The sequence below is a fragment of the Ammodytes marinus genome (genome assembly GCF_949987685.1).
Source record: "Ammodytes marinus genome assembly, chromosome: 17".
NCBI lineage: Eukaryota > Metazoa > Chordata > Actinopteri > Uranoscopiformes > Ammodytidae > Ammodytes > Ammodytes marinus.
The window spans coordinates 12,598,462-12,622,308 of record NC_137221.1 but is presented as its reverse complement, the minus strand read 5'-3'; the positions used below and the strand labels follow the sequence as shown (position 1 = coordinate 12,622,308).

General features: G+C 42.2%; 3 protein-coding genes across 3 annotated transcripts in view; all 3 read left to right on the top strand.

Annotated features, from left to right (window-relative positions):
* Window positions 1-12,002, top strand: part of pard6gb (par-6 family cell polarity regulator gamma b) — a 31,354-nt gene extending 19,352 nt beyond the window's left edge. The window contains exon 3 of the mRNA XM_080045769.1: window positions 10,306-12,002. Coding sequence (XP_079901895.1) covers window positions 10,306-11,456 — 1,151 coding nt within the window. The 3' untranslated portion in view covers window positions 11,457-12,002. The remainder of the gene's footprint in view (window positions 1-10,305) is intronic.
* Window positions 12,003-13,775: 1,773 nt separating this feature from the next.
* bloc1s4 (biogenesis of lysosomal organelles complex-1, subunit 4, cappuccino) lies at window positions 13,776-17,019 on the top strand. The gene is made up of 5 exons (XM_080045611.1): window positions 13,776-14,130; window positions 15,146-15,217; window positions 15,299-15,400; window positions 15,849-15,983; window positions 16,088-17,019. The coding sequence occupies exons 1-5, from the start codon at window positions 13,813-13,815 to the stop codon at window positions 16,178-16,180; spliced, it is 720 nt and encodes a 239-aa protein (XP_079901737.1). The 5' UTR covers window positions 13,776-13,812; the 3' UTR covers window positions 16,181-17,019.
* A 602-nt stretch (window positions 17,020-17,621) lies between these two features.
* LOC307264222 (nuclear transport factor 2-like) lies at window positions 17,622-23,650 on the top strand. The gene is made up of 5 exons (XM_080045533.1): window positions 17,622-17,703; window positions 18,605-18,723; window positions 21,259-21,330; window positions 21,521-21,619; window positions 23,343-23,650. Exons 2-5 carry the CDS (start codon window positions 18,619-18,621, stop codon window positions 23,457-23,459), a joined length of 393 nt encoding a protein of 130 aa, XP_079901659.1. The 5' UTR covers window positions 17,622-17,703; window positions 18,605-18,618; the 3' UTR covers window positions 23,460-23,650.
* Window positions 23,651-23,847: the final 197 nt, after the last annotated feature.

Here is a 23,847-nt window from a genome sequence, read left to right as displayed (position 1 = left end):
TGGATTATTTTCCCTGTCCACAGTGTGAATGAGATGAGCGTCTCCAGAGGCAGCTTAATAACAATGGATCACTTTTCCTGTGCGTTGATGTAAGATCTTCTCAGCAAGGTGTCCTCTGTGAGACTGACCACCTTGCACTTCCTCAGTCCCACTCTGTTTTCCCAGAAGCCGGCAATTAACAAAAAAAAAAATGGCTCAGAGGCAGTACCGCAACTTTCACCGGTTTACTGAAGGAAATGTCCATTTTCATGACCCCATGTATTTACATGTGTTTGTTGTCTCATTTCCTTACCTGTGTGCTTACATGTCACATCCTCCAGCTTTCTTGGCCTGTGTGTGTGTCTATGTCTGTTTTGTGAGATCCAGACAAACCATTATCCTCCTTTCTTGTTGTCTGTCAACTGCAGCCGATAAAAGATTAGAAAGTTGTGGAGGACGTACTGTGGTTACAAATGGCTGAATTGTTCATGTGTTGTCCATTTGTCGAGAGAATGTTTTTTTTTCATCAGTGCATTAGTTGAAAACAAGACCATAAGTTGTTTTTAGATAAGTATTTGAAGCATACATTTTTGGGATTAGTTTCCAGGACTTCACATTTGTTTTAAGGACATTATTCTTAAATTGTTCCTCGTTTACTGAAGGCGCTAGCTGCTTTTGCCCGTGTTGTCTTTTTGGATCGGGTCTTCATTTTCTGGGACATGTGGGAACTTTTGGATTAGATCTCTTTGAAAAAATATACTTATTTATGCATGTCGGGTTTGGGTTAGTTTTCCACGGGACCATTTCAGATCAGGTACACCATTTTGGACCTGTGAAGACATCTGGACAGTAGTAGTGTGGATGCATAGCTGAACACACTACACAAAACAGACAAACATATGCAAAACAGAAAGGCCAAAAAGCCAACAGATTTACTTCACATGCAGTGTTTACTTCAATTCCTATATCTAGCTTCCAAATATTAAGAACGTTCTTATGTTGTGGCTGAACACACACACACACTGTAAAACTATCTCAACAAGCTGTTGCAAATGAACCATATTCACCCTCGTTGTCACCCCTGAAGTGAGTCCACATAAATAATATTCGCACAGGACTCATAAACATTGTTTGCTCTATTAAGCAACGTCCGATTGAGAGCAAATCTTTTTCGACCCGGGGCATCATTAAACATTATTTGATGGCTAGAAGAGGGTAAATGGCTGCCAAGCTTGTGTTTTGGTTTGCAAAGACTTGAGTTTATACAGCAGTTGTTATAATGTTGGTCATATTATTTCCTTAGTATTTAGAGTTTTAGTTTTGTAACGGGGAACAAAGACTTGTGTTTTCCTCTTCACTCTAGAGTCATCCTGGTGTGTTTTTTTCCCCTAAATCTGACCTCCTCTCACACACACACCCACTTAATCACTCACATTGACTCTCACATAAACAGAGGGCCAGACAGGTGGCAAGGACACAAGTCCAAGTTATGCTGCTGTATACTTGTGTCACCAGGGCAATGCGTTTTGCCCTTTCGCCCAAAAAAGCCTGTACAGTGTATTATTTGTCCTATGTTTGAGTGTTGTCATGTCTGCGCTTGAGTCTTTATTGTTCTCTTTTGAAATATAAAAAGTAATCTGCTCATTTCTCATTGCTCGGTATAACTTTTATTTAATACATGTCTGTTGTATATTTATTGCGTTGCATGGGTAGTGTGAGCAGTGAAAGGCAGCCCGGGTATACCTGTGGGCCAGATGGCAGCAAAGACTCTTTTGAGCTTAAATCAACAGCATATGTTTTCTTGGTTGGAAACATGCATATGATCAGCAGAGAAGGCAGCTGTATTAAAACCAGAAGCGGTAGTTAGTTATATTCAAGAGAAAGAGGTAGGGGAAGGAAGGAGGGAGGAGGCAGGAAGGTTGTTGAGCCCACTACAGCACCTTTTTTTTTTTTTTTTTTTAAAGAGTGGAGGTTGGGGGTAAGAGAGGGTCTTAATGGACTGGAGATTGCTCCTTCTGAAAGGTTGCAGGAATGCAAGACCTGTCCACTCCATCGCTCTCCTCTACCTCCCTCCTTTGATGTTCCTCCCCTACCCCTCCTCTGCTAAACGTCAGCCCCCCACGGACGCACACAAAAACACAGGTTAATTTCCTTATACGCACAATGTTGCGCGCACACACACACACACACACACACACATACACACACACACATACACACACACACTTTCCCACTCCCTTAAAATACCTCTCACTAACCTCTGTTCCCCTAGTGATGTGGCCCAACATCTGTGTGTGTATTAATAGCAAAAGTTGGTGTGTGTGAATGTGTGTGAGTGATAGGGGTGAGTGTTACCTGCAGTGAATCTTAAACCTGTTACTCCCCTCCCGACCCCACCCCACCCAACCACACAGGCCGAGCCAGAACGGAGCAGACAAGGCAGCTCCATTTAACTTGTCCCAGATGTGCAGCCCGGCCCCTGTATCTGCTAGTGAAACGAGTTAAAGGAGTGAAGGAATCGGGGAGGGGGGGGGGGGAGAGAGAGAGAGAAATGCATGCATGGGGCATGGGAGAGATTGTGAAAGTGTTGTCTTGTTTTTAGGAGGGAAAACTAATCTCTACTGGAATCATTAAGAATTTCGATTGTGGGTTTTGGAGTCTGTTAATAAGTAACCATGTTAGTGCACTCTCAAAGCAATTTTTTTCTACCTGTCCTCCTGTAATGAGCAAGTGTGTGTGTGTGTGTGTGTGTGTGTGCGCGCGCTCACCTTCGGTAGTGGAAAAGCTATTCAGATCCTTTACTTGATGTGAAAATATACAGTTAAAGGCACTGCATCAAAAGTAAAATAAGTCATCATGATGCAGGATGGTTCATGAAGGTGTTTTTATTGTTATTTGATCAATATTATTGATGTATTAACTTAAGCAACATTTATTTATTTTACATAGCATCAGCAAGTTGACTTTACTTTAAACGGGTGTAAAAAGTAAGATCTCCCTCTCAAATGCTGCTAAGTAAACGTATAAAGTTTGCATGAAATAGAAATCCTCAAGTACAGTACTAAGTGTACTTACCAATGCTGCCTGTATGTTCTTTATTTGTAATGCACCTAGCATAACACGGCATGCACAAGATCACAGAAACTTCCAGTACGCTCCTTTACTCGAGCCTTCAACGCAGCTGTCGATTATAACAACGTAGGTTTATCAAGTTTTATTCCAAATATCAACACAGGGCCCCGCCTCAGCCACCGCTGCAAGAATGTGAAATATGTGTGCATGTTAAAAAAAATAAAAATTGTTCTTCTTTATTCTGTCTGGATTCTTTTTCCATGTTAGTGTTAGCTGAACGTCTTGGCAGCAGTCGGCCCCTAAACACACACATAGACTTCCCGTTCGTCTCCAGTGGGGGAACAGATGAGACTTCCAAGAATACTGATCGTTTTGGTTCATTCCTTACATTTATGTGTGTGCGTCCTTTTGGAACAGGCTCTAAAATGCACTTCACATTGACAAAGGGGAAAACTCGACATGGCAACTCAAACAGTGGAGGAGGAGGAAAGCCTGTTTTACTGCAGCTCATTGACATGGGAGAGGAATGTATAAAAATTTGAATGTAGAAAGCTGACATTGCTGTATTTGGATGTGTTGTATGAAACCATTGGGGGAGTGGTGAAAAGCCAGCTATTTGTGGCGCCCACGCTATGAGGAGAAAGGCAATACAAAGCCCACTGCGTTCCATTAAATCGCTTCTTTTCTAATGCAAACGGGACCAAAAACAAAATGCAAATATAGCTTCTGGAAAAATGTCTCGGTGGACACGTACGTCTATACTGTACCTGACTGTCTCGTTTTGTCCTGCATTGGCTGCGCCCTGTCGTGTGCTGTTTCATCCCGTTCTACTTCATGCCACATATTCCTGGTGGTTTTGAAAGTGAGTAGTTTCCAGCTTTGTGTGTGTGTCTGTGTCTGTGTATGGGGCCCGGGAATGAAACCACTGCCACAGTGACCTAATGCAAAAGGCAGCAGGGTCTAGCACTATTCACTATTCTCTTTCTGTGTGCCTAATCTCTCCCCTCTCTCCAGTGATTATGGTGTGTGCTGTCACGAAGCACTTTGTCACGCTTGGACGAAAGCCATGATGGAGGAGAGGGGGGGGCAATGTGGGGTTGTAGGGGTGCCGGAATGTCACTTGCATAGATGGACTGTAGCTGGATATGCTGCAGACAGAGCAACAGGGCGTAGAGCATAGGGCTGTATAGTTTCAGCATACAGTCGTGAACTGATGTATGTATGTATGTTGAGGCGGTCCTGTAGGAATTTTTTTTTTCACATAATCCAATGTGTTATTTAGCTTGAGAAGTAAGTGAACTGTATTGAACCATAAAGGAACATGTACTACTTAACAAGGAATGGTTCGATAACAACAAACGTTTATTTATGCGATATAACGTGTTAATTACTGTTGTAGGATAAGAATTGATTCTGTAACTTATGGACAGAGCCAGGCTAATTGATGCCCCCAGTTTCCAGTCTTTATGCCTAGCTAAACTAACCAGCTGCTGGGTGTAGCTTTTTATATGTACCGTACAGATACAAGAGTTATCAAACATTCAGCTTTCGGAAATAAAGCATATGAGTGTTTGTTTGATTGTATAAGGAATTTTAAATCACAGAAAGTGGAGACGTTTAATACTAAATCTAGCATTTAATAACAATTTCCTACACGCTTGATTTCCATATCCAAGGCATGGTCTGGTGTAACCACAGTATCTGTCTGTGAAGCAGTCCGAAAAGATTGTGTGCAAGTTCTTCAGCTGTGTCTGGGACATATCACTTGGTAAAAAAATATCATCACCAACGGGTCACACTCCTGAGGGGCCACCACTGAAGCTGTTAGCATGGTGTTGATGTTGTCACCTTTACCCCAGGTCTCACATGCACATAATAGCATGCCTTTTCACTGGTGAATGACGTTAATTTCCTTAGGCTACAAGCAATACATTTAAACCATAGCAAAACAAACAATATTTTTGATAGTGACTCAGCAAATCCCACAGGATGACTTGAGCTTTTTATAAAGATGAAATACAGTACAGTATGTCCCTTCATTTACTGCCCACCAAGCACAATAATGTCCATTCATACAGATGAACATGTGCACGTGTGGTGACATGCAGGCACTGTGCCTTCACACATGCTAGCACTGTTGACACAACAGGGACAAATCCTGTAATATTTTGTATAATCTGTCTCTATTTCCAGCAGCTAGTCATTGTTTTTCCCCTGTCCTCGTGATGTCCTAGTTGCCAACAGGTGTACTAAAAGTACTTAACGTAGCGTGCCAAACTTTCACAATGCCCTGTGTGAAATATCACACGTGAAGTCGGCCCCAAACACCTCTTCAAAAGCCATTAGTCTGAACTGCAGCTTATTGTTTGTGGTGCAGACAGGAAACAAAAGCAAACCAGGTATGTTGTGTCTGCATACTCACTGTGTAAAGCCAGGAGCTGATATTTGTAATGGTCTGCTTTTTGGAGCTGTGTACTCGTACACAAACGCATATTGTACAAATACTGCTCATTTGTCTATTACTCACACTGCATCACATGTGATTACCAAGACATATATTTGAAACACTTTGTCAAAACAGAAGTGTGTTACTGTTTTGCTTCATTTCCATCGCCTCTTCGGTGTATGTTTACAGTTGTGTCGGGTCAGTCGTGAATGTAAGAAGACCTGCCAGGAACAAGTGTGCAGAGAGGCCCCTTAATGGTTGATCATAAAACTCTTCAGATTCCTATATTTTATGGGAGATGGTGGAAAAAGCAGTAGGACTTTAAAGGGCCTCCTCTTCACAGCTCTGGTTAACTAGAGGTGGGCTGCAGTAGAACAAAGACTATTTTTTCCTCTTTTCCCTGTCGCTAAGCTCAAGAACAGCATGAGGGCTTTTCTAAAGCACCTGAGAACCAGATCCAAGTTAGTTCGTTGGTTTCTAATTGGTCTGTCTGGTTTTCTTCCTCCTTCCAAATGTACATCCAAGAGGCAAATATTTCATGATAACGTTATATGATTGTCAGGCAGTTTTTCTATTTCAATTAAGTACTGTCTTTGGCTGTGAAAAAGATTAGCAATATGCCAGTGATGTATCGTGTTACTTAAACGGTATCATAGCAAGCTTGAAATAGACAGCTGCTTTGGTTCAAATCAGCCCGTGCCTGTCTTGAGAGGTTATGCAAGTCCTCAACCTGCTCGGAGACATCTCCACCTACATTTACCACGACATTCCTGGAGCGTCATGCGCACAGCTGGAAACATCAGCAGAGAACAGAATGTAGAAGTCACCCAGGAGCCATCTTTCCCACCTCTGACCTCTTTCCCTTGACCCTGGGTTGGAGTCAAGTTAGGTTGTGTCTGGCATTATGGTTTTAGTAATTTATGTCGGTATTGCAATTTGGGATTTAGGTTTTACAGAAATCCCTCTGTGAAATTTTGACCTTTCTTTATCCACCAATCTGTGTTGGAGCTCTCGTATTACTCCTCATTATACTCTTTACCACAGATGTCATATAAGTGAATGAATGTTTTTTCCATCCCCATCAGCATTTAGCCTGGCTATTAGCTGGATTTCGAGTGGAATCCCCCTGACCTTAAGTTTAGGACAAACTGAAGTTAATGATCAATGCAAACAGCTGTGTGTTTCTTAGATCGTGTTTGTGTGCTTTTTATTTTTCATTCCATATTCCATATACTCCGATCAGTGAGCAACATTATGGAAGGAGTGAGCAATAGCTAATAGAGACGGTAGGCTTTGATCTGAGGTGCTGTTTAGCCTACAAATGCCTGGCAGTGACCCGACAGCCTTTGATTAAAGGGTTCACATTGGCTTACCCATCATGCTTCGGTGTAGCCGGGATTAGGTTTGTCAGGAGTTGTTACGATAACCTTTGTGTGATCAGCTGGAACGTGCTCCCTTAGTTTAGTTTAGCGCTACACCACAATTTGTGTGTGTGTGTGTGTGTGTGCCTGTCCGTCTGTCTGTCCTGCACACTTGGTAGGATCAAGCTAGGCCTGCAAAGCTGCTACACCTCATAGTGCACGATTACTTGGGCTATTTTGAAGTAATCAGCGACTTTCCAGAAGATTGGACTGGTTAAGAAAGCCTTTTTATTCAGCTGCAGACTGTAATCACATGTATTTAAAAAACGACAGTTCAGTAGGCAGAGCACATATGACATGCATACGATTTCCACTACGGAATGTGCTCAGCAGGGTTTTGTGTGAGGGTTTTTTATTCTCACAGTAGCAGAGGAACATAACTTTGCAATGGAAAAACCCTTTTCGGTTTGATGACGGTCCTGAATGTAATACCCCAGGCCCGCAGACAGGCATAGACAGACAGGGTTTGGCTGCCACAGTCCTGTTCTATGACTTTACGTCTTAATTTGTTTGGCATCTCCAAGTACTGTAACCCCATGATGCTCCAGTGCTTTCACTTTAAGGGGGAATATATCTTTAGTCTGGCTTGTGATTAGAAGGCATGGTGCACTTAAAGGGCTGCAACTGACCATTTTCCTCATCAATTAATTAACTGAATATTTCTCGGTTTAATGCTTTGGTGAAAAATGTCAGTCACAATGTGACGTCTTCAAATAGCTTGCTTTGTCCAATCGGCAGTCCGAAACCAAAACAAAGGCTATCAATGAAGATCAAGCATAATGTGGCTAATTCTCACATTTTGAGAAGCAGGACCGAGGGAATGTGTGGCCTTAATGACACAAAAAGGGACTTAAACTGTTACAAAAATAGTAATTTCTAGCCCTGGTGCACTAAAAGGTTTTGTGTGTAGTTTTTCGTCTTTGCTGAAACATAAAATCACTTTTTTTTATCATTATTATATAGTGCTGCTCAGTGTGATCAGTGTAACAGCACATGTTGTTCCAAACCCAGAATTAACCCCTGCTCAGCTTCACTTCAGTCTTCCCTCTCCTTCTATTGCCCTAGGAAATATCAAACACACCCCATGTCTTTGTATTTGTCTGTTTCTTTTAAACAAATTACATCAACATGGGCTTTTGTGGAACAGCTGTGAGGCATTAAAAATAGAAAGCATAGTTATACTTGTACACATAGGATTTCTGACTAAAAGTTCATCTGACCTACTAAATACGCTGTTGTTGGTTTGTGACCAAGGTGAGGGTGTGGAGGAAGGAGGCAAAGGAGGGGTGTTGCACCGTAAACCTGTAATGAGACTCTGCAGCGATCCCCTCCAACATGGTTCCCATCAGGAGAGACTTGCACTTGTGGCAGAAATTCCAGCCCTGTAGCAAATGCCTTGTCTGGTTTCAATCAAATGGGCTTCTGCCACGGCATGCACAGAAAACTCTGAAACACTGCGCGCTAAGTTTGATGATATTCAGAAGCCTTCGTTTTAAAAATGGCATTTTTCAAGAAAGGCTAATTTTCAAACAGCAAAGGTTGATGTGAGGGATTTTCCAGGCTATTTCTTTATCTGGTGTAAGCGCACTTTTGGCTCGGGTTTGCGATCGCTTGACAACATTATTTCATGCTGTGCCGAGAGACGTCAGTCTACTATTTCACTCAAATCGTTTATCATTTTTATTCCCCCCCGCCAATTTTAGTCCTCACTAATTCCCCATGTGTTCTGTGTTTTGTGTCACTGCTGACACCTACAAAAGCTGCTTTATGCCTGACAGTGAGGGCTTGCACCAGATTTCACTCAATTCCCCATCCCCAGACACCCCTCTTCTCTGGAGCTGTTGTATAACATGCTGCTTCGTCCACATTCTGGGTGGTGAACGTAGATACTGTGCATTAATGATGAGTCAGCATTGCATAGGGAGTTGTATGGCACATGTCCACACTCCTCTGAGGCTGGACTGGGACAGACGGCCGGCTGGCTCTGCGAAGAGACTCACACAGTGCACTTTGAAGACAGGCCCAAAATGTACAGTGTGCTCAACCACAAAAATATTCTAGAGCAGGTGTCCCACAACAGTAGGGCAAAGATGACTCATTGCCGTCACCATGGAAGTGTATGAGCTGATGCTCCCGCCTGGGGATCTTTACTTCCTGTCACATCGGGCTTTGCTCTGTCCAGATTTCCTGTTTGCCAGAGAGGGGAAGATAAGAGAGCTATCAAGTATATGTATTTGTTCACCATGGAGCACACTCTGTATTATTTCTCTTTATCTGACACTGTCTTTGTCAGAACCACAACTCAAGGAATGCTTTGAGGCATTTTGTTTTCTAAAGTGTGACTCCCAGAGTGTATTTTTTAATCCACTCTCAGCCTGGTCTTTCCTATTTTATTATATCCAAGCAATAACATGAAGATGTTTGGCAGCACCTATGTTGTTCCAAAGAAGCCACTCTCTTGTTGCGAAGGAGTGACCTAGCTTATGAGGGTTTTCATTGTTTTGTTGATTGCACTAAATCTCTGGGTTAAAATGTTGTGCTTTAGCTGAGATTACCTCACTAATCTTCTCACAAAACTCCTTTCTTTCTACATTGTATAATATCCTTTGTGGCCTCTTACGAGTTCAGCCAGAGGACTTTTATTTTTAGTTCAAGCACATAGAGTATTTTTTCAATACTTTGAGTTCAACGTTTGGACAGAGGACAGTACATGTTTGTGCCTGGGTGTCTGGGTGCAAAGATGCACACTGGGAATCACAGCTGCTACCTGGTAGCAGAAGGGTGGGTCACCTCTGTCAGCAAAGGCAGGAATGCACTGCACACTCGGCATTCTTTTGTTTTTTTACAAACATGCCCACAGAGTTCAGTATTAACCATATATGTGGATCCAGTTGCCATGCTTACATGTACACGTAGGTCGGACTCACTGTAAAACATTAGCTTCATACTCAAAGCAGTCAGGTTTTGTTTATGGCCTTAGGTAAGAACTATGTTATGTCACACATGGAATAAAATCTGAATAAATGATTAGCAGGTCTTCTACAGGGAAGTTACTTTCAGGCACATCTGTGCATAATTTGAACAAAGGCTTTGGAGTTTGTTAAACAGGTGGTTTGATTTAAAGGTGAAGGCAAAGACTGGAGTACAGGTTTTATAGTTTCAGAAACGTTTTCTGTTGTCACATTCTTTTACCTTTCCAAATCCTCCTGCTCCTCAATATTTTGTGCATTTAGGTATTTTCCCTTCACCTCTAACATTTGGGGACCCAGTAGGCTACACATGGAAGAAAGAATGTTTTTAACATAAGTTTCCTGCACATTTTAAAATCATGAAACCTGAGCCCTAAACATGCCATTTCTAACACTTTTCTGTTTACTTCTTTTGCAGAAGAGGTCGACTATGCCAACTTTGGAACCAACACAATAACGCGTCGGAAGAAGGCGGTGGTCGCGCTGCGCAACGACGTCAACCGCAAACGGCCCCAGATCCGCATCGGCATGCCCCAGGACTTCCGGCCCGTCTCTTCCATCATCGACGTGGACATCCTGCCCGAGTCTCACCGCCGCGTGCGACTGTATCGCCACGGCTCGGACAAACCCCTGGGCTTCTACATCAGAGACGGAACCAGTGTTCGGGTGACGCCGCACGGACTGGAGAAGGTGCCCGGCATCTTCATATCTCGCATGGTGCCCGGAGGCTTGGCGGAGAGCACGGGGCTGCTGGCGGTCAACGACGAGGTGCTGGAGGTGAACGGCATCGAGGTGACGGGCAAGTCCCTGGACCAGGTGACGGACATGATGATCGCCAACAGCCACAACCTGATCGTGACGGTCAAGCCGGTCAACCAGCGCAACAACGTGGTCCGCGGAAGCCGCATCTCGGGCAGCTCGGGCCAGTCTTCGGACAGCAGCGGGTCCACCGGCTACCCCAGTCTGTCGGTGGCCTCGGTGGGTGGGGGGCTGATTTCCTCCGGAGCTCACGGCTATCAAGACGAGTTGGAGAGCGACGAGGAGACGGATATTGTCATCGAGAGCAGCCTCAAGCGGCCGTCTCAGAGGTCCAACGCTTCCCTGGCGTCCAGCGTGTCGCGCACACAGCAACAGCAACACCAGCAGCAGACGCACACAACCACGACGACAACATCGGGCCACCACGCGGCACCTCCCAGCCCTCCCACGCGTCCTTCATCAGTAGTGTCCACTGCCTCCTTCCACTCCCAGCACAGCCTCAACGGAGGATCCCACCACAACCACACCCACCACCACCACAACAACCAGCAGCAGCAGCACCACAGCAGCCTCAGCTACCAGCTCCACAGAGACCTGAACCTTCAGCACAACCCACCACAGCACCCACAGTCCATGCAGCATCAGCGCCATCACCACGCACAGCCTTCGCATCACAGCAGCAACCCGGCCCTCCGCCACAGCAACGGCAGCCTGCACAAAATCCTCAGCTCCATGAAATCGGACCCACGGCACAGTCTGGCACTGCCCAGGGGAGGGGTGGAGGAGGATGGCACCGTCATTACCCTATAATACTTCTAAAGAGAGAGACACACAAGCACACACACACAAAAACAGATACATCCCCACTGCTCAGAGACTAAAAACTGGAACACCAGGCCGGATAAAATTTGAGCATGACAGTGTTTTGTCCGATACTAATTTTGTAACTCCTCGTTTGTTTTTTTTACATGATAATTGATTCTAGGAAGTTACACACGCCAGGAAACGAAGGCATATGTTTTGTATATATTTCCCGTATTTTTTAAGTCGTCTTTGTCTTACATCAAAGGATTTGTACGTATGTATGTAATGAGCATCAGAACAAAGTGTTTTTTTTAAAGGCGAGTCCACTGTATCCTAGAGTTCTGAATGTGCCTACAGCCTAATCTCTTTTGTTAGTGACCACTTTTATTAAGATCCTTTTCATTCTTTTTACTGGGACCAACACGGGGTTGCTTATGGATGTTTTTAAAGAGTAAATCTATATTTCTTATATTCTGATAAATGCTGTGTAGAGTATGATTTTTTTTTAATAGTTCTTTTATGCATTGATGATTGTGATCAAATCCTTGTATCTGTTCCAATAAATTATTTTAATTCTTGTTAATTGTGAACTAGAGATGTGGTGTTTGGTTTAGCATGGTTCCTAGAGTTTGGAATTTGTCATTTAAAAGTCGCCAATTACTCATTTGTATAATCGTGACTGTGTTGAAGCGTTTGTGCTCTCATTTTAATAGCTACTTATGTTGAACTTGTGGATTATAGTTTATCTTGCAGATATGGGTTTTTTACACAGTAGGCTATATGGGCAACAAAAAAAAATGTAGTCCTTAAATGTTATTTAAAACAAAATAGTCAGTGACATACAATAACTCTGGTTTAAGCTCCCTCAATTATGGTAGAGGCTGTCATCACAATGTCTTCACCAACGGCAGCTTCTGGAGACGACGAGGAATGTATAACCACAAAACATGGTCTATGGGGTGTGACTTTGACTGGAAATTACTAGTGTTATTAACTATTCTGCAGCTGCAGTGAAACCATGAAGATATGTTCACCTCTGTATAAGGCAAACTAGGTAATACCACACTGATTACTGATAATATGCCTCCTCAAATGTCATGCACTGCTATTGGAACGATAACCTCACACCCAGTCAAGTAAATCTGCAGCTTTATGCAACAAGTCCATGCGTGTTGGATGGGGCACTATCTGAAGGTTGAATTCCTTATTTTTTTTCAGACGCAACCAGTCCGTATCACCATGTAAGTGTTGGCTACATCCAGTGCTTTCAGCTTGAACATGCAGCAGGAATGCAGCTGGGTCAGAGGCCTTCCAGCAGCAGCAAACTCCTATCACCCCTCTGCTAATGAAAGTTTTTCTGCTGTGTTTACTAAGAATGCAAAACTACTCAAACCGCTAATGGATCATTGACACCCAACGAGTCTGCCATGGCTTTAGGCTGCACCACTTATCAGTGGATTATAGTGTTTTGGTTGGTCAAGCATTCTGGATGTCATACAATCAGTGCCTGTCTTTAACACTGACCTTGAATCACAAGCAAAGCATATCACTCATCAAAGTCATTATCAGCCAAAGACTATACATGCGGTTGGTCCTTACAGTTTTGCAATAATTTTAGCACTGCAGTTTGCAAAAATGTAAGCACTAATTGTAAAATAACTGTATTCATATATGACACATGCTCAGCTGGCAAAGAACCAAGTAGACTGAGTAGGCTAAAGCTGACAAGCTCTTGTTATAGATCAAATTTAAAATGATTGGGACATTCACATTTTGATTTTCACAAAATTCTCATAGATCACTGACAATATTTTACCCGACCATGTCACAATGTAAAGCTTAAATAACATTAAGGGGAATTCTTAACTGCATTTGACAACTGATTCTGAAGTCGAGCGCTGTGCAGTAAGTCTGGCTGCCATCTGCTGGTCGAGATTGCAACGACATGGTATGTGACGTTCAATTCAATCAGTTGGGAAAAATACTGACTTTTGCATTAATCTAATTGATCACATATATCAGTTTCCAGTTAGTTTTGGTTGAAAGAGTAGGCCTATAAGCCACAAGTTTGAAATATCTATCTATTTCAGAGAGATTTTCTCTCTGAGTTTGATTATGAATTGGATCTGTCTTTTATGTTATAGACTCTTGTTATGCATGTACAATCAACAGTAAAGTGGGATACATTTGTAGAAGCATGAAGTTTTAGCGCATTTAAAAAAAAAAAAAGTTTTAGCGCATTTTTGTTTGCTATCTGTTATGACCCTTCCGAGCCACCATCGGGCTGCATAACACACGTGATCCAGTCAGTTGACAAGGCGAAAAGGCAAAACACAGGCTGTAAACCAGAGCCCAGAGAGACATGGACCTTCATCGAGTGGACCGGGTAGGCCTGCTGTCTCCCCTGGAGGAGTCCAGCGCGGAGATAAGCAGAGACAGTGGCATTGTCTCCCAGAGTGCGAGCAGTTTGTCAATGGTGAGCGAGATCCTAAGCAGCGGCACCGTGTCGCAGAGCCCCAGCTTTGGTGCAGCAGCTAACGATATCTCTCATAGCGCGAGCCTGAACGAAACAGCAGAGCCCGGGACAGCCGAGCCGCGTGAGCCAGAGCTGGACGAAGATGTCCTGAGACAGACAGCCCTCAACTACTCCACCTACATCAGGGCGACAGCCGGAGAAGAGGTAGGCTATGTATATGAAAGACGCCTAGTAGTCATGTAGAGCTCTGTACGCACTAATTAGCTGAGTTGAAGTTAGCTGGCCTTGCTCTTTGTTTATGAAGTAACTGATGTATCCTCCTAGCCCTAGTACACATATTTTGCTGTAATAAACATTGCGACGATCTATTCGGTCCGTGACCAAGTGGTCGCTAAGCAACAATTAGGAAGCTACATGACTGGCTCCCAGTCCCTGGTTCGCGTTTTCACTATGACAGGAGGACTCACTGTATGATGATTTACTGGTATTTCGAAGACATTTATTGCATATATCAGAGAAAGTCAGTTTTAAGTCCTAAAGAAGTTAGCATGCACCATTCCTCAAATCTAATGTCATTTCAATTGCTTAAGCACCATAACAGCAACTTTAAGACAATATAACTCTCTTTCTCCATGTTTGGTTTACTACACATTAGAAGTATACAATTCAGTATGTGGTTATGACCCAAAAAAAGTCATAACAAATCTAAATCCAGGCACTCAAGGTTGGTTACGAAAATAAAAGGCCTTTAATTAATTTGGCAAGACCTTAAAATTACACCATTGCATGTAGATTTGAGCCTTCTCAAGGGTGTAGTGGGAGGGTAGAGGTATAATAAAGTTGTCTATTTTTGCAGAAACTGGCTATATTTCTATAGCATTACACATGATTGCCAACTGGCCGCATTATTATCACTCTTGAGCTTACTCTAACTGGAATTGCGTGATATAGCAGGCAATTAAAAAAAAAAAAAAGCTGAGTTGGCTAGCTGACTCTGTTGGAAGACAAAGGCCCCTGTGTTTTGGCACAGTGGTCCTTGCTGAAACAATTTAAAGGCTTTTTTAAATTGAATTCCAGCTGTGACTGGAAGTGCACAGAAACAGTTGCAGAAGACATATGCTAACTCTGTGCAGTTCATGCATTTGATGTTGCTTTGGATATCACGTGTGTTTGCGTAACATTTTCAAACCTTTTTTTTTCCCCGTGATTTCTCTGCTAGATCATGTGCTTGGAGAAAAGCTTGGAAGAAATGCTTACAAGAGTAGATGAGTTTGTCGGGATGCTGGATATGGTAAGCTAAGTCAGGCTTAAGACACTGTTAACGCTTATAAATGCATATTTGTCTCTCACACCCTTTGTATTCTTTCTCTAGATCCGTAATGATACCTCCCAGATAGTGAATGAAAACCTACCTCAAATCCAGCAGAAATCTGATGAAATGAGACAAATATACAGAAGAATTGATAAGTTAGAGGTAAGTGATTATGTCAATTTTGCAAGGTTTAAGGATGCATGCTACTTTATACAACATGTGTAGTTTGGTATTTTTCTAATGCTTGATCCAAAGGCATATTGTGACCAAAGCAGACTGTACTACACTAACAGGGATTCTGAAATGAATGTAACATGAAACATATGATTAAATCTTATGTAAAAAGGGTTTGTGTGCAGTTTTTATTCATAGTCAACAAAGAACACTATCCTCTGTAAGTAAACAGTGTTCTAGAGAAGTGCAGTATATCCCTGTTTTCATTTCCTAATAATGGTTCACACAATCCAAAACATAACATAGTGACTGTAATCTATTTCTTTCATATGAGTTCTTTCTGTAACTAAGGAACAGAAGCAATGTGTGTAAATAAACTAGAATAATGTTACAATTTTTCTTTCTTTTTCCTTCTTTTATTCTTGTGTGGCGGCAGGCCTTTGTGAAGATGGTGGGAGCTAATGTCAACGCAATGGAGGAGCAGGTCACGCAGGCAGAGGGAGAACTAGGAACACTACCGGGGGCTTTCAAGAAGATCTTCCGCACAATGAGTGTCCCAGGCTTCTTAAATGTAGAGTTTCTTTACTGTACATCGATCACCTGATTAATTCTATGTGTTCTCATATCCATATCGAAACAAACTTAGCATTAATTTTTCTGTATTTTTACTCACAGAAACCAGCCAGCCCGAGAAGACCAGCACCACATCACCAGATCCCCAGTGTGTTCCGGACAGATGATTATTTCACATCACAGCCAGACCAGTGACACACCAGAACAATTATAACATAACTTGGTTCTAACCTCAGAGGCCTGTTGGGTGACATTTTAGCGACAACTTTTACTGCCATCCATTGCCAGAGGATCTATTGGTGCAGTGGCCTCAATGAAGCAATAGTAGCCTTTCCGAACAAGTCACTGGAAGTCAAATGTATGTGAAGACATTCTGCATTTTTGAGTGTCACTCTGGCAGCAACAAGCACTGACCTGTAGCAAGCTGATTTTTAAAAGTGCCTAAATAGGTCTTATTCTTCTGCCACAATGTGTGAAAAAAAAAACAATGTCAGATGTTGGATATGTGACAAGTCAAGATGACAAAGTTATCCAACTTGCCAATAGAATACTGTAAAGAAAGTACAATAGGAGGAGCTGTTAAAATCTTCAGATGTATTACATGAAGAATTCACCCAGCTTTTTTATAAATGACACTCTTGTTATCTTTGTTTGTAAAGACCTGCACGCTGTTATGAATGTATCTGTATTTCTAATGTCTCATCAGCCCCCCTCCCAAAGCAATACTGATCCTATCCAGTTTTGCTAATTTACTGTCTTCCATTTCCAACACATTCACGTTATTGCTAGCCTGGCCAATTCTTTGATAGCACCTTTTTAATAAAAGCACACTATATATGAGGTTAGTTTCACAAGTCAGACTATGTGCTAAATCAAAGTTTGAGCAGGGATTTGATTAAGTTTTATATTGTTGGAAACCTTTGATCTCATCTTACGTGTAACTTAGACGTCTTTACACAGCCAACAAGGTTTAATCAACAATGGTCACAGCTATGATTCATTATTTGATTCATTATTTGCCAAAAGTAGTTAAAAATAAAGATGTTTAATTTACAGGTTTGTTTACGTTTTTTTAAATAATCATTAAAGATTAATTTCAGACAAGTTCTTTGTTGGGATTTTTAAATTTCAGTTTACTGTACTCCCTACAAAAAAGTGATGCGATATGGACCCTGAGTTTAGATTTTGAGGCAGTCCACCTCATGTCTCTGGAATAATGTGTATCAGTGGTTTGAGCTAGTTGGAGGGGGTACACCTCTTATAATAGTTACAAGGGTACACAGACAGGGAGGAATTATATGTTCAAACCTTTTTTTATTATTAACAGAAATCTTCTAAATCACAATCCAGATTATTGCCTTGTTCGCTTAGAAGTCAACTTTACTTAAATGTCTCAACTTTTTGTTTTTACATACCCTTGTTCATTTGTATGTATCATTGTATCATTCAAATATGATTTATATATATACTATAATTGCTTAGATTGATGTTTGTGTATTATCTTTTGTAAGTAATACAAATAAAAGAAAGAAAAGGGCGGGGAGGAAGTGCTCCTGACAAGCTGAACTCGGGGCAAAGCCGTCCATGTTTTCTTGGCTTTTATTGGTCAGTTTGCAAGCGACGTCATATGCGTGTCATCGCTCAGAGGAAGCGGGAACCCCATCACCATCGATTTTCCTGGATTTGTCTCCACGCTGGCTTGACCGCCGACTGAAAAAGTAAGCTAAAACTTGCGAACACGGTAAATTACTTGAGTTGAATGCTTTTCAGCAACACCGTTCACGCTGTACAAACACGGTGTAGTTGAGACGAGTGTAACTAAGATAGTTTAAAAGAGGTGGGTTAATGAAAAACTGTTCCGGGGATAGCCAGCCATCATTGAGCTAACGGTTACGTTAGCCACAAGTTGGGTTGATGGACAAGTTATGGCGCTGGCTCCCGATATTCAAGAGTGGACAGAGTTTGTTGTTAGTTTTCTTTTATAGCTAACCCACACAAGCCCCTCCATAGCAGGGTAGTAACTTCTGAAGGACCTGCAATCCTTTCTAATGTTTATCGAGCCTTCGCCAATAACATTACTGGGTGTGTTATTGTGTTAAGTGATTATTTGACCTGGGCCAACAGGTTATTAAAATAGCAGAAAGCAACGTTACACCTCTAGATGGCCTGGCAGCTCATTGAATTACGATGATGGAGAACTCGGACATGAAAAATATTTTAAAAGTCATAGTTTTTCCAGCTTTTTAATCGCAATTAATGTGGTGGAGGTGGTGGATTCTCAGTAAATAAACTTGGTACAGAATAAACTTGTAAGTAGCTTTCAATTAACAAATATTGTAGTTTAAGCTACATAACATGACCTCATGTTTTTCCTTTAATCCGTGGATTTGATCATAAAGGAACTTCAGTCTGCAGTTTTCCCATCACGAGTTATGAATATGTAAATAATTAATCGACTGACATTTCTAACAGGGATACAAGTGTTGACCTCCTGCCATTCGTTCATAAACAGTATTGTATATATCATATTCCCAAGTTGATTCATTTATACACTTGTGGTGTTGTCTAGAATCTAGATTGCGGTACATAAGGTGTCAACATGACTGCTCTTTTTTACAGATCCAAAGCTTCACATGGCTGGAGAGAAAGAAATATGGCAAAAGATAGGGGAGGGCTTTGTCGCAGAGTATTACAACCAGTTTGACAATACCAACAGGATGGGACTGGGAAACCTATATGTAAGTTTGTCCAGTGTTTATTTAATTGTTGCCTGTAGGGCTGGGCGATATGGGCTAAAATCAATATCTCAATATTTTTTTACTATATCTCGATACACGATATATATCTCGATATATTTCAAATCTCTTCTAGAGCACATCCTAAATTCTCAATTTAATTATTTTTTTGCACAACATCACACCAGTAATATGATTTAAATAGTCCCTACAAAATGTGTCTGCACTAACGATGCATTAGGCTACATTCTTATATTCTTTAGTGCTTTCTATTGGAACAATTTGAAACTTGCACATGGCAAAGAGTTTGCACATTGTATTGATTTTTCCACATCCTTCCACCCCCATACAATGGATCCAGCATTATTTTATTTGGAAACAGTTTTTTCCATCTTCTTTTAATCTATAAACTGAGAACACTAATTATGACTCATTACAACCTCTTACTAATTGTTTATCACCACTAACCCCCTGAAGATAGCAGCCACACTTTAAATGCAGAACAGGTTTTGCTCCATAATAGTAGTCTATGTTTTATTCTATAAAAAATACTCGCAAATGTAGCCTACTTTACATAGACTAGTTAATAAACGGTGTGCACCTCCCTTGGTGCTGACATGGACCTATTATAAGAGGCTGCCCGTAATAAATGTGATGCCGTGGTTGTGTGACGTTGGACCAAAAACTCTCCGTGAAGTCGGAGTAATCCACCCCCCGGCGCTCGTTCGCCTTCCTCTCATAACTGTACATTGGCCGCTTATGCTGTCAAGCGCCCGCCTCCCCCGTTCTTTCGCATGTGTAGCCACTAGCCTTCCTCTCATAAGGACCAGGCAGGGCTCCAGACTAACCTTTTTTACTAGGAGCACTGGCGCCCCTAACTCAGAATTTTTAGGGGCGCAAGCAGAAAATTTAGTGGCACACCTTAAATAGACCCGCAACGCATTTATTCAACTGTTTCCCAATTTTAACTAAATAAGACCTACTGATATTGTATTGCCAGCGCAATACAATATCAATATATCAGGTATATGTTTTGGACCAGATTGACAACAGATGATACAGTCCATTGTGTTTTTGATTTCGTATCACCATGTAAAATCCTTCAGACATTCCTTTAGGACAAGGATTTTTTTTTTGCCCATTTTCACCACAACATCCGAGCCCTCTGATTTTTTCCTCCTCTATTTTTGCTGACTCCTGTAAGGAAAATAGTAATTGGCCCAAAACCAAGTAGTAGTAGCTAGATGACATTATCAACTAATTTGCATTATATGCAATTCTGAAAGAGGCACAATTAATAGAAAATGTTGACCAAGTAATTTACAAATTAACTAGGCCTATACACAAACTCACTTTCCAAACTTTTTGGGTTGCCATATAACTACAAGGTTAGCTTTTTTATGGATATGCAGTGGCCTATTGAATGTGGACCTATAAAATAATTTTCGTGTTGACAAACGTCACCTGACACACTGCTGTTTGTCTGCTGCAGGTGGCGGGGGGCTGCTCAGACTGCCCGTGTGAGTGAGTGCTGTCAGCGGTGAGGAGTAGACAGAAGCCGTTGCTACTCTGCTCTCGTGAGCGCGGTTAAAAAAAAGTTGCAAGATGTGTCGCTGGTCTTTAACAGCCTTATCGCTATGGTGGAAAGTCAGCAGGTATAGCGGAAAAAGTCGCCAGTTGGCGACATGTTAAAGACGTGACAACAGCGGGACACTGAGAGGAGAGTAGGTCACGTGATCCGCACAGTTGATCGTTTCACTGATCACTCGCGGACTGTCCCTTCTCTCTCTCTCTCTCTCTCTCTCTCTCTCTCTCTCTCTCTCTCTCAATGAAAAATTATCTCGGCGAATTTTCCGGTCGCGTGCATGCCCCTAGATTTAAAAAGTACTCGCATTGTCTCAAAAAATGGTCGCAAAATGTGAGCATTTGGTCGCAGTCTAGAGCCCTGCCAGGGCAGGCTGTGCTGTGTACAGCGGCCACCATCGCCGTCTTGCACGCCCCCCTCCACCCGCTCGTTCGGCTGTCATAAGAGCACAAGAGCCCTCGTTGTTTTTTCTCCCCTCTCGTTGTTTTCACATGGCGATAAAAGTAAACACACACAGGGCGCACTGCAGACTACGTCACAGGTACGCGCCCAGAAGACTGGTTGGGAGGGGGGAGTGAGTGAGTTGCCAATGCATGTGAGTCTGTGAGGCAGAGAGCCACAGGAAAGAGCGAGAGAAGCAAACACCAGCGAGTTTGCCGGTGGCGGCGGCGGCTAAAAAAAGCACATTACGTGCCAATTTGTATTCGATGGTCGCGATAGGGTCATTTTATACATGCCGTGGAGAACATCTTGCGATACATCGCATATATTCGATATATCGCCCAGCCCTAGTTGCCTGTTTTGATTAAGTGTATGGGACATCAACATGTGGTAATAAACCAAATCACTTCACTTGACATTAACAATTGAATAAGCTGTTATACATGCTACAAGCATTGTTAAATAAACAATTGTGTGCATGCATTTGATGTTAACACTTTTTTGTTTCTTAGTCTCCCGAAGCCTGTTTGACATGGGAAGGATCACCTTTTCAAGGGAGAGAAGCCATTGCTGGCAAATTAGCAGTAAGTAACTCTTTTGACTTGCTTTCTATCAATCACAATCCACAACCAATTGTAAAAGGTCAGCTTAATGGTTTAATATTTACAAAGAAAAAAATTGGAGGAAAGCTGTTTGCTTGCAGCTTTCGGGCCAAATTGCTTTTTTGTGTGTGCCTCTGTACATTCCATTTATACAATTGTCTTTTATCCACAGAGCTTGCCTTTTAAGCGCATTAAACACATTATCACAGAACAAGACTTCCAACCCACGGTAGATGGCTGTATCCTGATCATGGTTTTTGGACAGTTACAGGTAAGTTGCTTCTTTTTTGTTACTAACCTCAGCTCTGCAGCTGAGGCCTATATCGCAAAGTGAGTTCACCTTAGGCCTGGGACACACATCCTGCGTCTACCTCTAGAGCGCGTCTGTGTCTGTTACTGCTGCACCTGGAAATGGTGAAACTACAGCGAGAGCTGCTAGTATGAAGTCAGTATGACTGTCAACAGAGTTTTACGCTATCAGTTAAAGCAGAGAGACTTGAGAGAGACACACCTGTCTCTCTGAAAAAATATGCGAACCTCCTGAGGTCAAGTGGTGTATCGCGCCTCCAGCGGGCGCCTGCAGTGCGTCAGAGGTTGGATGTGTGGCCGCTGCACTGTGTTAACACAGTCGCAGAAAAAAAAATCAGGGGCAGTGGACGCAGGATGTGTGTCCTGGAGCTGGATCCCAATCCAGAGACCTCCTGGAGCTGGATCCCAATCCAGAGAGGACGCGGTCTACGCGGTCTATGAAGGCGATAGCCTGTGAAGGCCGATTCTAAGGCCGATCGAGCGTTGTTAAACGAGACGGTCTCCGCAGGTCTCCGTTTACGAGCATTTCCGGTTTGCGTGAAGACTCGCCGCTCCTGTGCTGCCTAGCAACCCTGATTGCTGCCAACGGAGACAGCCGAACTGAACGAAGTTGCCTACTAGACGAAAAGAAAAAAAGAAAGGAAGATAAAAGTTAAGAAGACACGTTGCTGTTTTGTTATTTTTTATTTTATTTTATGCCATCTCTGAAAAAAACGCAATGAATCTTGGGATATGTTGGGCCGCGAAGGATCCATCTTTTGCAGCCTTCAAAACCGTGAAACGAAGGCTGCATTTCTCGGCCGCATATGAAGGAGCCTTGCAAATGGAACAAGTCTTTGCGCGCCGCTATGACGCAATCGGTCTTCAAATGCAGTCTTCGTAGGCTGTAACCCCTGAATTGAGATTCACCGTTAGTCTGGCTCTTTTTAGGTTACCTGGTTGCACCCAGGCCAACATGGCAATTGGCTGGATGCTGGATCAACTGGCTCTGTTAAATGTGGGTTTTCCATTGCAGCTTTGAGTATGTTGACGTGAAAGAGGCAACATTACAAGCAACATTTATAGGACCATAAATTGAGGAATGCGATGCAATTTGGTTAAAGTGAAAAGGGGATATTCAACAGGTTGAAATGTAAACACTCACCCAACTAGAACTCAATAAGATGCCAATCATTTAAAGTATAGCTAGCTCTATTAGGGAATTATTATAATCTCTTTAGTGGTTATCTTTGTTTTTGTCTGATGATAAACAAACTGGTTTGAATATGTGATATATTGAACATCTAAAGTAATGTAAGGCTGTTTCTGCTGCCAAAGCAGAGAGAAGAAGACAAGAAGGTGATGATGTAGATCTGACTGAAATGTTACATTTTCTGTATACCCATTAAAGCAAAGTAACAGTCTGTGGGTTATTTTTTTCATAAAGGACCACACAAGCATAGTTTACACGTTTCACAAAGCCGCCTTTTGTTAATCTGAGCTGCGCTGATATACAGTAATATGTGTGAGGCACCAACGCTGTCTGGAATGCAGCTACTATCTTCTGTTTGAATCTCAGAGTGAACTCACGTTTTCTATAAGCAGTCTGATTATCTTTGCTTTATCGCAAATAGTGCATGTGCTGCATTCGTTTGTTTTATCATCTTGCTAACAAACTCTTCCAAAACCTTTTTGTCCTGCAACAGGTAGATGACGATCCACCAATGGCCTTTCATCAAGTGTTTATGCTGAAGTCCGCTGACTGCAATTGGGCTTGTACTAATGACGTGTTCAGGTTGGGGATACACAACATACCAGTGTAGTGGTCTGGATATGTTCTCACACCCATTGACATCCAGCTTTTTATTCATGCAACGGTTGTGCTGTCATTGAAAACACAAGGAATTATATGAAAAGTTCCTCCATGTATACAAAATATATACAAGAATGTCATTTCTATCAATGATCTCATGTCAAATTACATTCCTGTCCAATAAAAGTTGATCAGTTTGAACAGCTGTATACAGCTTCCTTTCTTTTCCAAGTGGTTGTTTTCTTGTTTTACTTTATTTTAATTTTTTCAAACGAAGATGATTACATGAGATATATTTGAGGTATTTTATATAGTCAATTGGTGAAGTAGCATTAATCACTAGGAGGGGTGGTACATTTTGTCCCCATCAAGGATACAATTATTTAACATAAAGACCG

Bases quoted from the DNA above. Each gene is read 5' to 3' on its own strand.
- bloc1s4 (XM_080045611.1), top strand. From the start codon at position 13,813: ATGGACCTTCATCGAGTGGACCGGGTAGGCCTGCTGTCTCCCCTGGAG. The intron at 15,218-15,298 runs GTAAGCTAAGTC...TTCTTTCTCTAG, and splicing joins TTGTCGGGATGCTGGATATG to ATCCGTAATGATACCTCCCA. The intron at 15,401-15,848 runs GTAAGTGATTAT...GTGTGGCGGCAG, and splicing joins GAAGAATTGATAAGTTAGAG to GCCTTTGTGAAGATGGTGGG.
- LOC307264222 (XM_080045533.1), top strand. From the start codon at position 18,619: ATGGCTGGAGAGAAAGAAATATGGCAAAAGATAGGGGAGGGCTTTGTC. The intron at 18,724-21,258 runs GTAAGTTTGTCC...TTTGTTTCTTAG, and splicing joins TGGGACTGGGAAACCTATAT to TCTCCCGAAGCCTGTTTGAC. The intron at 21,620-23,342 runs GTAAGTTGCTTC...GTCCTGCAACAG, and splicing joins TGGTTTTTGGACAGTTACAG to GTAGATGACGATCCACCAAT.